This window comes from Argopecten irradians, chromosome 9 (assembly GCF_041381155.1).
Source record: "Argopecten irradians isolate NY chromosome 9, Ai_NY, whole genome shotgun sequence".
NCBI lineage: Eukaryota > Metazoa > Mollusca > Bivalvia > Pectinida > Pectinidae > Argopecten > Argopecten irradians.
In genome coordinates this window covers 38,967,418-38,982,481 of record NC_091142.1, presented here as the reverse complement: position 1 = coordinate 38,982,481, position 15,064 = coordinate 38,967,418, and the positions used below count along the sequence as shown (strand labels likewise).

At 33.3% G+C, this 15,064-nt stretch overlaps 1 protein-coding gene across 2 annotated transcripts; it reads right to left on the bottom strand.

The window, feature by feature from the left end:
- Positions 1 to 1,859: 1,859 nt before the first annotated feature.
- Positions 1,860 to 11,642, bottom strand: LOC138332284 (uncharacterized). 2 transcript variants are annotated; one of them, XM_069280311.1, is made up of 2 exons: positions 11,498 to 11,642; positions 1,860 to 5,048 (listed from the first exon to the last, which is right to left on the bottom strand). In XM_069280311.1, exon 2 carries the CDS (start codon positions 5,015 to 5,017, stop codon positions 3,824 to 3,826), a length of 1,194 nt encoding a protein of 397 aa, XP_069136412.1. In that variant the 5' UTR covers positions 5,018 to 5,048; positions 11,498 to 11,642; the 3' UTR covers positions 1,860 to 3,823. The 2 variants fall into 2 exon arrangements, with proteins under 2 accessions (XP_069136412.1, XP_069136411.1); XM_069280310.1 differs by lacking the exon at positions 11,498 to 11,642 and adding an exon at positions 7,761 to 8,541.
- Between the last annotated feature and the right edge of the window lie 3,422 nt (positions 11,643 to 15,064).

Below are 15,064 nucleotides of genomic sequence, written 5' to 3'. Positions count from 1 at the left end.
TTTTGCTTCATCAATCATGTGGAGATGTAAACACGCCTATAGACATTTGTATCATCTGTCTACCAGGGATAATAATGAACTGGTTGTTCAATTTGTAGATTTGTTTTACATGAACAAAAAAAAAACAAAAAAACAGAAGCTAAATTCTCACATGAAAAATTATAAGAAAATAAAGAATAAAATAGAATTAAAACTACACATGCACAAAAATACATACATAGTAAGCTTTCTTTAATTTACAATAACAGCAGTTATAAAACTAAAACTGATTCATTTCAAAATAATTCAATCAGTAACTATTTCTATCATAAACTAACAAAAAATAGACAAATAGTGTTATAGATTTAATGACATTTGAAAGAATTTTTTTTTGATAATTTTATGTAATATGTTTGCATATTACACAGTTATCTGCCTTTGCGGGAAGTTATTGATTGTTACATTATGTCTGCATTGTGAGCGTAACATCATATTTCTAGGAGAAAACAATGTTACGTCGCAATACAATGTACTTTTCAATTAATACCTACCAGCAAGGGAGGTAACTTTGAAATATGCAAAGATGAAATGAACACATATTGTGTCTTTGATCAAAGTTTGAAGGAATGTTTTACATTTCATACAGCAGCTCTGATGGAAGACAGAAATAAAATGTACATGAATCATAAACTTATATTATCAATCATCTGATTATTGGAATCAAGCACCATATAATATACATCTGATATTCTACTATGTTAGGACTATTACTGACTCACTAGTGAGAATATTAATTTTATTGTAGTATATAGTTATTGACTTTGTATGAATATACTGCCCTATATATATAAGAGCCCCTTTTGATATGCCTGCCTTAAGGTGTTATATCATTCTGACAATATATATTTTAAAATCACAATATATAGCTATCCAAGTAGACATCATAACCCAAAACTAGAAAACTCATTGACTCTACATTTAAAGTTATAAATTATACATTATGTTTACACGTACATTGTATGTTAAGAAAAAAAGGGGAGGGGGGTTGAACACTACAAATATGCATGCTTTGTGACTCATCATAAATACACTGAGTGCAGAAATAAAGACATTTATGACTATCAGATCTATACTATAACATAAATAGAAGGTATAATTGTTGTGTATATATACATGTATATTACCCTTTTACCTGTAAACAGGATATGAAATAGTCCTGTAGACACACTATAATTTATGGTATACAAATTATTCTTTTTCACACTTTCTTAACTAAAGTAATCTATATAAAAAATCTACTTCCAAGTGTAAGCTTACTTACAATCAAGGTTCCACATACCCATAATCATTAGATTAATCTACCCAGATAAATATAGTAATTGTATAAGAAATTAAAAATAATTTAATTATCCCCTGCCATAATTGATATTCTACAAAATACATTTTCAAATATGAAATAATTTCATCATGAATGTTGGCAATTTTGTTGGACTTGTGTAATATATTTAACTAAACAGTTATTATTAGAGTTAAAATCAAAGATAAATCTATCTACTTAATGCATCAATATACCTACAAATTTTGAGCAAATTTCACAACATGGAAATATTTATTAGTGTATTAATATTATGTTGTTGAATTTTCATGAACTTGTTATAATCTCCTGTTATGCCTTGATCAACAATGATTTACAATTCAATGATCTGATAATACACGTATTCTCCACTTTCATTCTGAAGGCCAGACATGTCACATACATTCACAACTCTGTGTGTTTATTACCAGTGTATAACTGATTCCCTGATACATATACACATGATCGATCAACAGTGACCAGGTAGCTCAATCAGTAGAACATTGGGCTTTAGAGGTCCCTCGTGTTAGTCTGGCCACTACATTGTCTCCCCTCCTGTTACACACATTTGAGATCGTGGTAACTCAAATGAACCAACTCATGATTGACTTAAATGAACTTACTCATGATTACTAGATACAGAAACATATATTGGCCTACATAATAAAATATGTTTCTACTAGATGTCACTAAAGGCAGTGTTACACTTCTTTTTTCAAGTTTTTCTTTCAATCCTAGCACAATTTTATAAACTGACTGAGGAATGGTTCAGCCTTAATTATAATGAGATTGGTAATATTTTCCTTTTCTGTTTATCAAACCATAAAATTTACCATAAAGATATAAGAAAGAATTGTACACAAAACTTTGCTTTGACGCAATTATGCATGATTGCCTTTCAAACACATTGCAATTAACATACATTTCAATTTTCTTACAATAAGTGCTAATGAACTGGCATTTATGTTCTCAAATTTGAATTTTCGTATTATTAAAAACCTAGTTTCATGAAAATGCAATTATAGCATATGTAGAATGTTTAAGAGTATTATCAAGACACTGCCTTACATACAGCATTATAATCAACCTCTCACACACTGTATACTTACATGGATATACTGTTTAAAGGGACAATTCACTCAGGCTAATTCTTTTACATAACTAAGAGGCAAAATATAGCATAAATGTATTGTTCTACATTTCTTATGAAACATATAACACAAAATATTGACAAATTCCAAATCATTGTTAAGTATTTTAATTGATACCGTTGTTATTACAAATGGTTGATCAATACGATTAAGCAGATACATATGTACACCGTACCCATACCCCAGCCACAGTCACGCACGTTAAACAAATGAACTACATAACCACTGAGGAGATGATAAAATGATTTTTAGGCAAGACAATTCACATTATAAGGTAAACACACTACTGTCAGAGCGATTTGAGCAGTTCTAGACAAAAGTTGCATTACTCTACGAGCAAGGGACAGGGTTCGGCATACAAGATGTTTGACCACAGTGTGTAATGGCGGACAGCGAGCGAGTTTGAACATTTCACACGCATTTCAATACCATGGGCTTTTCTGGCATATCACAGTAAAACCGACTGATTTAATTTCCATTAGAACTGGGTTTTTTTCCCGATATGTGTACAAATTTTAATGTTCTCTTAGACTGAATTGTCCTTTTAAACAATACCTATGTAAAAATATGTATTCAAATTTTAACCTACATTGTAAATCATACCCTGATAGACCTCTAGTATTTCACTAAAAAAATGCAGGAAAATAATATCTAAAACTATCATTATTCAATTTCCTCATCACCTTACAAGAATCAAATCTTCCAACACACTTTATCATACTTTCAACATAGTGCCATGTAAAAGATGTTTGATTAAGTCTTTTCTTTATTGTGGCTTCTTGAAATGTGCAGTTTTACAAGTTGATCTCCCCTTGTGAGCATTTATTCACTGCTAATTATTTCTTTGCGAGAATAGAATAATAATTTTATGAGGATAACATTACTTGCTTGTGAGAGTCACATCATTTGCTTATAGTCATTTTAAAATTTGTGAGAACAAAATTCTAAATTTGTGAGTCTCACTGTAAATTTGTGAAGGTGACATAATTCCTTTGTGAGCTTCAGAGTAACATTCATGAGTCTCACCATTCTCTTTGTTATGGTCACATTTTATGATTGTCAATTCTATTATCAATTTATGAGGGCCTTATCATTTGTTTATGAGAATAGAATCATGAAGGTTTTGTGACAGTCAAAATCAATATAGTTGTGAGAATTTTGTATTATTTTCAAATAAAACAAATAATGTCACACATTAGTATTTGTTCACCAGGGGAGATAACTCTAAAATATATATCAGAAGAAATATCCAGACTTTCCAAACAATAATTCGTTGTCAATAAAATAAATAGAGCTATGGTACACTTCAGGTCACCCAACATTATTGACAAACACAACATCAAACCTCTGTATGCAGGCAGATATTTGGCAAACTTTCCTTCTTCTCGAGCTCTGACTTGCTACCGCCCCTACTCCAAGGTCTGTTGTCCATATCTAGTGACTTGCTACCATTTGCCGGTAGTAATAAAGACTCTTCACAACAGTCCCAAGTCTGAGGTCGGACTCTTACCAAGTCTTGTCGCTCAAGCCGTTTCTCTACGTCCAAACTCTGTGATTTTTTTGTAATGTTGAGAGTTGTCTTCCCCTTGTTGAGGTAGCCCATAGCTTTGATCGTTTTATACTGTAAGGGGATCTCCATCATAACATGGAGGGCTAAGTTTGCATCTGGATGTTTAGATTTAGACGTGACTTCATGATAATTCACAAATTGAAAGTTATCAAATGTACGTGAAGGGAGATGATTGTCAAACTCCTCCATTAGGTCCCAAGGTCCATCTCCAACACCTACCACAACAATACTGAGAGGATATTTAGAAGCCTCAATAATTGCGTCAATCGTCGGCTCTTCCTCATTTACTTGCCCGTCGGCTATCACTATTAGAATGTGGTAGGTCCCCGTATTTTTCACTATATCGATCGCCTGATGTATTAATGGTGCAAAGTTTGTAGGACCACTGAGAACTAACTTGGAGGCCATGATACTGTAGCACTCAAGAACTTCCTTAAATCCTCGACACAATAATCCTTCAGTAAATAATGGAAACACTTTATCTCCTAGGGATACACTATCACCAAAGCCGTACGCTGGGATGATGTTATCCTCATCAAATGGCTCTAACGTTTGACCTATGATAGAAATAACTTTCTGGTATGGATTATACACTCGCCCAGAGATAATTTTATGTAGACATTGTCCATTAAATGATTTCCTTCCCTGCCATTCATTAGAAGCTGTAAAATCCACTCCAATGATTAGCCCACACTTCTCTAAACCAGCCTTCTTACAAGAATCACTAACTTCCTGGAAACTATGGAAGTGGTCATCGAATGAATAAAACGGTTTATCTGTGTAGACAATTCCAAGTGCTTCTAGGAGAGATCCTTGACGACTTCGCAGACGTCGCCGTAGTCGTACACTACTGCGGCCATTTTGTGGTGACTGTGGAGGCTTTAAGGGATGCTGATACAGCCAGTAGAGTAAGAGCCACACAGAGTTGGCGAGGGCGTACATTATCACCGCTAGTACTGACATCCCCTCCTCATACGGCTCTCCTGGCTTACAGCTGTAAACACACAGAAAGGTTAACGATAATACAATTGTGATTACAGGTAAACAGTTATAGAGGTAAACAGTTAGTTATACAGGTAAACAGTTAGTTATACAGGGAAACAGTTAACAGTTAGGTTATACAGGTAAAATGTCAGGTTATTCAGAAATCGAAACATTTACATTTGTATGTTGTCCTAAATACAAAAGTCATATAAGAAAAATATGAACAATAAACAATATTTTTTAGTATTTGACTTGGAAAGCCACCAGTATCAAAAACATTCAAATCTATGTGAAATTCTCACCTGTAAATTGTGAATGCAGATTAATATTTAGATCAGAAAGCAATTCAACATTAAAAAGTTGTATCTAAATATTATACTCAAAATATCCCTGAAAAGTGTTATTAATAATGCTATATACTTCTCAAATTTACATTTCTCGCAATTAAAAATGTAAAAACTTTTTGGAAAATATTTAATTCAGACAACGGCTAGGAGAAAAATCTAATTAAATACAAATGTAGTTCAACAGTAAATTTTTATTCATGTATTAAACATAACTCTAACATAGTAAATTGCATTCATGTTTTCTTATTACCACGACATTTAGTCGTTATATGTTATTAATTCATGTGGTTTAAAATTGCAAATTCTAAACTGTTAGTACATATTCTTTTTTTCTCTCATTTTTCCATATCAGCATCATCATACGTGTGTTTTGTATTATATTGGTTGTGTTCTAAGCCATCTTGCACAAATGTAATATGTTGTCATATGTATTTATATTGTAAGCCTATATGCTGGTTGAATTCGAAATAAAATGAATTGAATTGAAACAAAACCAAAAAAAAAAATGATATATACCTACTAAATACATTCAAAAAATTTTTACAATTTAAATTAAAATCAGCAGTGACATCACTGCTGATTTTAATTTGAGTGTAAAAAAAAGATATTAAACTAAGCTTATGTAGTGCTGAAAGGTGTTAATAAAAAAAAGATATACTGTGGACCACATTGGAGAGGTGTGATTTGAAAATCCCACCACCAATATTTAGATGGCAGGTCAAAATCTTATGCAGGAACATCCCGGGTAACTTTTTTATCTGTATGTTGTCAAAATTAACTTGATCAATTGATTATTCCTTCAAAATTGTATTATATCAATACATATGTTGACAATTTTGGAAAATACCAAAATATCATTGAAGCAAACCATTACTATGGCAAGTGAATGCCCTCCCCTTGAGAATGTCACATCTAGTCTGGGACTGAAACTTTGAAATCGAGCTATGTCATTTATCCTGAGAAATCCTGTTTTGATTGGTTAAGCTGACAGTACTTAATCAATCCTGTAAAATCTGCTTGTTTTTCTATCGGATATATTGGTTAAGCTGACAAGTGTATATCCTTTTACAGTGTATATTAGGAATAATGGTAGCCTGTTACTGAAGTAATTATTATATTGGCTAGATATATAAGTTGACAACATTGCAAAGCCTAGTTAACAAAGCTGCTGTGCCATTAACATTAAAATATTATGACTAGTCAAGCTAACATTTTAGTATTACTGGGAAATGTTACATATTTGTATGGTAACAGATTAAGTTGACAGAGCCGAGTGCTTTGACATTATCACTAGTTGACAGCATTGCATCAGTAGCAACAGGAAATCCTGACTGGTCAAGCTAACAATGGTTGCCCGAGAAACATTACTTTGTCATGATTAGTCAACCCAGGAGTGCTGTATAGTCAGTCCTGGTATATTTTGTTTTATAATGAATTTTGTCAAGCTAACAAGGCTTTCTAATCAATCCTGGTATATTTTGAGATATTATCAATATTTACATGACACACAACAATGGAATGAAAACTGAACACTTTAGTACAGGGACATTAATTATAACCTATTTATCTGTAATCCATCAAATTATTCTGAGTCTAGCCCCATGATATAGATTTTCTGGTATGTAAATGTTCTGCTCTCAGTAATTACTTCATTTCACCTAGAGAATTTCAATAATTTTAAAGTACTTGGGTAAATATTGACTATGAAATATCAACATCAATAAGAATTTTTGTTAGGAGCTGCCCCTCGCTGCAGTGGTTTAGCATTGCATACCTGTCATTTCACAAGTACCAGACATCAAACTATATATAGATTTAAGAGGTCTAATCACTTATAAACAATTATTGTCTTTCTCCAATAACACATGACCTTTTCATTTATTGTAAAAACAAATTCAGATAAACATGCACCATTATAAATAATAGCATTATAATCTTGATATTGAAAAAAATTGAATTTCATCCTTCAATTCATGGCTTATAACTCATATAACTTACATCAGATGTACATAGCTGTATTGTTGTATAAATACAAAATAAAAAGTGAGTTGATGAATAGTTTTCTATTTAAATGTTCCTTATAAATGTTGGGGTTTTTTTTTCAAAGAAATTATTCTTTTCATAAAAGTTTGAGTTAAAACAATCAGTTAAATACATGCTCTACATATATGTGGATAATATATTATTTCATGACTTAGTACTATTTGCCACAGTGTTGCTAGCATAAACACGTACTGCATTATCAATCAAAACATTCTTCGCTATTTATATATAATAAAGACTACTGATAATACTGTAACATTTCCCTACTTAATGTTCTGATAATTACATGTAAGTCTTTTTAGTACCAACTTCTACACAAAGTATCTACAAACCTCATAGTGCTCCTTCCATTGTAGTCCAATAAGAACACAGCATGTGCCCAGGAAGGGAGATAACTCCACTAATAACAATTTAATTACACATGTAAGCAACGATATGTCCATAAGTCAAATATTAATATGATTTGTATAAAAATAACTATTAAGATGATTGTCCAAGTTAAGAAGTAGATCTAGAATGATCAATCCTGCAAATGTCAGACACATATACCAGCGTATTGATTAAATGTCCAGTGGAGAAAGTATTAAATCAAATAAGTGCCCTATGTCCAGTGGATAAAGTATTAAACCCAATAAGTGCCCTATGTCCAGTGGAGAAAGTATTAAACCCAATAAGTGCCCTATGTCCAGTGGAGAAAGTATTAAACCCAATAAGTGCCCTATGTCCAGTGGAGAAAGTATTAAACCCAATAAGTGTCCTATGTCCAGTGGAGAAAGTATTAAACCCAATAAGTGCCCTATGTCCAGTGGAGAAAGTATTAAACCCAATAAGTGTCCTATGTCCAGTGGAGAAAGTATTAAACCCAATAAGTGCCCTACGTCCAGTGGAGAAAGCATTATCCCCAATAAGTGCCCTATGTCCAGTGGATAAAGTATTAAACCCAGTAAGTGTCCTATGTCCAGTGGATAAAGTATTAAACCCAATAAGTGTCCTATGTCCAGTGGAAAAAGTATTAAACCCAATAAGTGTCCTATGTCCAGTGGAGAAAGTATTAAACCCAATAAGTGCCCTATGTCCAGTGGAGAAAGTATCATTATTCAATTTCCCATGAATCTCCCATTTTGGGGCCATTAGTTCACAGACTTACCTTCAATATAAATATTTTTTAAATTTGAATCTTTACTGAATGCAGACAACAGAAAATTTAATTATAGTTGGTACTGTATCCCTTTTCAAAATTTCATTTCTTTTTTTTTAAATTGATTTTTGGCTTATTTTGTAAAAGGTTAGTTTATATTTGGTCTACCACCCTACCCTGCCTTAATGTTCAAGTATTCTGTGTGTTTATTGGATCAAATATGGTACTAACTTTAGGGAAGTAATTAACAATGTAAATTGAAAACTACATGCAATTATTTTGATTAAGCAGTATTTCCCTGTTAAAGGCATACTCATGCAACCACACTCAGCAAATTATTTGAATCAAACAAAAGGATCAATGAAATTCATTTATTTGTCACCAAGATCTGAAGATGTTAATTTCAAAAACTGAGGCTCTAAAATCAATTTGTTAAAGGTTATTATTTACAGTAATTATAATAAATCATTGAAGTTATTACTTTACCATCCTGTTGGATATGCTTTGATATTTTCTGTAAATATAAATTATGCATGGGTTTCATTATCTTTCAGGGGGGGGGGCACAATTGCAATTTCATGGGTACATTTCTATACTATCATTATGCTATCTTATGTAATTTAGCCCGAATCGGGCGGTACTACAGCCAGGTTTAACCAGCAAAAAGCCCTAATTATGTATGCAAGTATTCAAAAAGAACTCAATAATTGCTTATTTGAACCATGGTCACCATTACCTGAACATTAAACATATAACTGACATACAATGTACATATTTAATGACTTTGTTAATTTATTTATACCAAATTTATCACAGGATGGCTATAGATCACAGGAATAAAACCAAGGGGAATAACCCTAATATCATTAACACAAAAACACAAAGGACCCCGGAATAACCCCAAAAAACCAGTGAGATTTACGTGTCATTGTGATAACTTTAAAACAGAAGTATGGGAAGACTAATAGAATCTTTCTAAGTGACTTGTGGTGCCAAGTTCTGTCAACAAAATCAGAAACGTTTTAGTCAACACATATGCGCTCTCTATCTAACCTTTTAGTCACAACCCAAGGGGCTATTCATGCATATCCAATCCAATAAATTTATATTCTTTGTTAATCAACCAAAATACACTTGTAGTCATGTTTTTTTTACTCTTAAGCAGATAATAAAATATGTTTGATGATTCTGGTCTTGGTATACCATTACATCACTATTAACTGAATATTAAAACAAGTCATCTGCTAATGTTTGAATGACCAATAAGATTTTGTATTCCTGATGGCACACCTGATGCATTACCAAACATAAAAATAATGTCAGAATCTCAATAAGAATTCCAATAGAGATCATCCAGCAATGGTCACCTTAACCAAAATGATCCTGGCATTGAATTAATATGGAGATGTTAGTACATCAGTTATCATCTATAAACTAATTTAACCTGTGGAGAGATATCAGCAGACATACATCTAACCAGTTAGAATGAATTTAATCATACTCTGCCTCCACTCTGTTCCTGGCAGGGTATAAATTCCACCCCATCGCCGATAGTGTTGCAAGCCCCGATGTGGATCGCATTTGAGACTGATAAAAATATATTTTTCGGATAATATCCATATGTAACTGTATTGATCTGACAACTAAGATCAATATTCAATTCACAAACCTTTCGATTATAATGTTTCATCAACTATTAGAAGTAAAATCAAAGGAAAACAAAACACACATACAATTCTGTTCAAAAAACCCTCCATGTCTGATTTACTGGAAACCATGACGAAATGAAACACTCAGCAGATAAAAAATTTTGAAGTTTAAAAAAAGCCAACAAACTGAGAATAAACATTGTGAAACTAAACAAATATAAGTATCCTTTTAAATTTAGCAAAAAAGAATTTTAAAACTTATGTTAAAAACTCTGTGACGTATATTTCTGTTGTATTAAGTACTTGTTGGTCATATTTAGAGCGCGAGACTTTCTAACGAGAAGCACCATTGCAGCCAAGTGAGCCGTGTCAAAGATGTGAGCCATTCAAATGTGTTTACAAACAAAATTTAGACATGGAGGTGGGTAAATGAATAATCTTGTTTTTAGATGTTTGATATTGTTGAATTTAATTACATATTTACATGACACACGTGAAATGTAACATTATCACCGCTGGATGTTTTGCAACACTATGGTCAATAGGACGGAATTGTAGCTCTGACGACGACCATCTGTCAGAAATCTTCTGTCCGTCATTTAGAGCTAGGTGATCGCAGATACTAACCAGTAAAGCCACAAGTATTCTCCGCTCCTGTTACAAAATTGGCGAGCTTACCAACCCTTGTTTCAATTATATTGGGAGTATGCATAGAAGAGTACATGCCAACTTGAATTGTGGTGTCTGAGGTCTTTGGGGATATCATCGGTGACCAGGTAGCTCAGCAATAATGCATCCAGCTAGTGTTTAGAGGTCCTTTGAGATCGAAAACATGTTTCAATTATATTGGGAGTATGCATAGAAGAGTACATGCCAACTTGAATTGTGGTGTCTGAGGTCTTTGGGGATATCATCGGTGACCAGGTAGCTCAGCAATAATGCATCCAGCTAGTGTTTAGAGGTCCTTTGAGATCGAAAACCGGTTCTGACAGCTACGCTTCCTCCTCTCCACATCCAACATTGCAAGGGGTGAGATGATAAGCACTGATAACTATTTTAGCAAAAGCAGAAAGCAGGGAATATCTAAAGAAACCAAATTAATATTTGATGATAAATTATGTCTAAAATAGTCTTGATAAGATACAGACATCTTATGACTACCGAGAGAATCTGAGTACCGGGACGGATACAGTACAGGTCATGCAGATAGAGAATCGATAACGTTACATCCATGCTACAAACTTTGATAAATTGCACCCCAGAAAAACTGAGAAATACGTACCATTTAGTGTTGTTGTAATCTACATCACACTGAATATTTCAGCATCGTTACATGTCCACAGGCACCGTATGATTATGTAATATAAGGTTAAATTTCCAATCTGATTTGACACCTGTTGGATTTCAAGCTTTCTTGTAACTAATGTAAAAACATTAAATCATGGTTAATAAAACGTTTCAAAGATCATGATCAGCTAAAAGCTTGAATATATTTTGGAGTGAAATTTTGTACGCAAAGCCTTGGCTCGCTTCATTTTCTTGTAGAATATTGTATCGATGCCCCTTTAAACAAAGCCACTGTGATTACAACACACATTATACGTCGAATATTCATCATGAGAACCATTGTGGTTTTTAATGTACAGAAGGTGGTAGGCAAGGAAGTTTTTTTCCGATATTAATTTTTTGGATAAATATTTTGGATTTCAATACTATACTCAATAAAATAAAAATAAAATTATGCCTGACTGATGGCCATATTTACATTTGACAATTCATCTGTTCTGACACGTAAAAAGTCACAAAATACTTTTCTCATAAGTCACTAGATATTGCCTATAGTGACTTACAGTGTATAACATGTCTGAAAGGTATATACATGTACCTTTCTATCGTAAAGATAAAAAGTCAATAGATATCATTATCATAGGGATACTCTCCATCAGGCCTTTCTGACAAGTAATTCACTATACATATATATTGTTATTATCTAAGTCACTTCATATAACTTTCTATTGAACCTTTAAGTGACTATATGTTACTATCACCTTTAAGTCACTAAGTATTACTCCCTATCGGACCTTTTTAGTTCACTAGATATTACTCTCTATCGGACCTTTTAGTCACTAGATCCTGCAATTGCCACACACACTGACGGATAACTACACGAAATGCTTTATCCGTCAATATTTACATTTTTACTGCAATCCCTCTCTGGGTAGCAGTTGGCATTCAAAGAGTCTATACTTATTCATTTCATTAACGGTCCCACTATACAAGCACTGGAAAAACTACGTCACGAAGTTTTCACCATCAACCTAGGAAAGACATTATATAGGCTAAACAAGCACTGGATACTTAAACCTAGGACATGCTATTAAGGATTTAAGCAATCTTTTTAATATTATTATTGTAAATATCACTATACATCTTTACAAGTCATTATCATTGTGACGTCACAATTGTCGTGCATCAATCACAGAAAAACGGCTGTTCAAATGACTGTTCCATCCTTGACGATAACAAATAATTAATTCAGTATGAATGCCAAATCCTTTGGTATTTCAACATGAAATTGCAGTCAAATGTAAATATAAGCATTGAACGTCTGTAAGATGGCATTTGTATCCAACTTGAATGCCAACTGGACAAAGGCAAATCCAACATGGAGCGCTAGCGCGCTTCATGGAATTTGCCTTTGCCCAGTTGGCATTCATATTGGCTATGATTGCCAACTGAAAGACGTTCAATGCTTAAATGTAGATGTCAAGTCCATAAAATTGTAACCAAATATAAAATATAACCATTGAACGTCTTTCAGTTGGAATTTATAGCCAATAGGAATGCCAACTAAAAGATGTATTTGTTCTACATCTGACGGAACGTTTTCTAATTTGACCCCGAACTTTAACCTTCCGGTGAATGAAACGTCATTCAGTCCCGCTAAAAAGTGACGTCACCTTCACATCGGAATTACGTCATTTTTACGATATCGAAGATTCCTATGACAGTATCGTCTTCTTCTTGGCCCATGGCAAATGTATGTATTGTAAAGTAATTCTTTGATGAGTATATACTATATAGTTATTGTTTTTTAGTATTTTCATATTGTTTCAATGATATATTACCAAATGCGTTATTTCCCTTGGTAGTAAAATGGAGCAGATTAAATATAAACACTCACAGTTTAGTGAATGAATCTTTTGCTCCGCATTTCAAAGAAATGTCTCGCTTCGATTACACAATAAGAGACTCAAGCATTTATCTGGCGGGACCTGCTTTTCGCGGGAAATCTGGAGCGTGCATTAGGTGAGATAAATCTATTTATAAAGATAATCATGTTATGTAGATTATCTTGAGATCATCGGATCACCCTGATCTCTGCGCACCACACGCTTATGCGGTCCAAAGAAAAAACTATACTGCATACTGGCCCCCTCTGGACAACAAACAGCATTTATGTTTTTTTTATTTGTGCGTGTAATTGAGCTGCGAAGGACCCGATGCTTAAAACCTAATATGGATACTGATAAGATTTTTGAAGGAGAAGGAGCGACTACATTTAGACCTATAGCGATGAAAAAATAAAACCAACAGTATTCAGTAAAACATTTTAAGAATTTGTTAAACGGTGCTCATCACTCCCCAATCATCCCTGACGAAAGATTTACGATACTGTTGTTGTTGAACGAAACATTTTTTTGAAAGCTAATATTCTCAAAAATAACCTCTGAATAGGATATTAAAATGAACTGTTGACAGTTTCAGAATGCTACAAATATGACTGTCTTTTCATTGTCGTTTATATTTTTGCACTATCGGGCCCAACAGTCGCAAACTTTGGAAGTTAAGTGTTTCATTGGGCCTGCCAGAACGCGATTTTGATTAGAAACTCGAAGTACAACTTATGTACTGTCTATATATATATTCTTATTATTATGGACTTAATTTAAGAATAACGTGTAGATGTAAGCGTCTAGTTTGTTTTCCCAAAATAAAGGAAAGTCAGATCACTAGTATGTCGAATATATTTAGCAGTGTTATTTATCGATCTGATAAGGGTTTGATTTTATGTGAGGTTTTTTTGTGTGAGATAATCCCTTCTTAGTTGTGTTTTTAATCTCTAAAAAACAAAATTATGAGGGGATGAGGATGGCCGGAGAAGTTGTCAAATACAGGATGTGTTTCGGTGACTCAGAACAATTGAAACGGCCATATGTATCCATAAAGCATTCCAAGTAGATTCTTTTTGGCCAGTGTGCCCGAAATAATATGTACATGCAATGTAAAACAACAATATTTGTTTCCTGGAAAAAAATGACTCGGCATGTAGGGGTATAACTCTTAGGGAATGAAATGTAAAGAGGGCGGTGTGGATATGTTTGATGCGTTCGTTGAGTTCTAAACTTTAACAAGATAATAAAAATGAAGAGTGTTTCAAAAGTAATGCCTTCCATCAATTCCACCAGTTTGAAGCCAACTCATTGATTGCAGAAAAGGGCATTGGATATCTTAGGTTAAATTAGATTCACATTCTACTGACAACCTTTTAATTATTAAATATGTTGATTTTTGTTCGAAAATATAATCAAACCAATATCAAAAATGTTATAGAATAGAACGCATTGTATTTTCAATAATTTCAAATGTTTACAAGTAATTCGGGTGAGAGTTTCGCCCTTAGTTTGCGAATTGAGTAAAGTCGACTATTAGAGATAGTAGTGTGGCAAAGTCAGACTGACCCACCCCAAGTCTTCTAGAGATAATTAACAAAATCACTAGAATTCGGCTTGATTCTTTCTTGTATGTCTTCTTGACGTCTGCCTGACACAGTTTGATGAAACCCCTT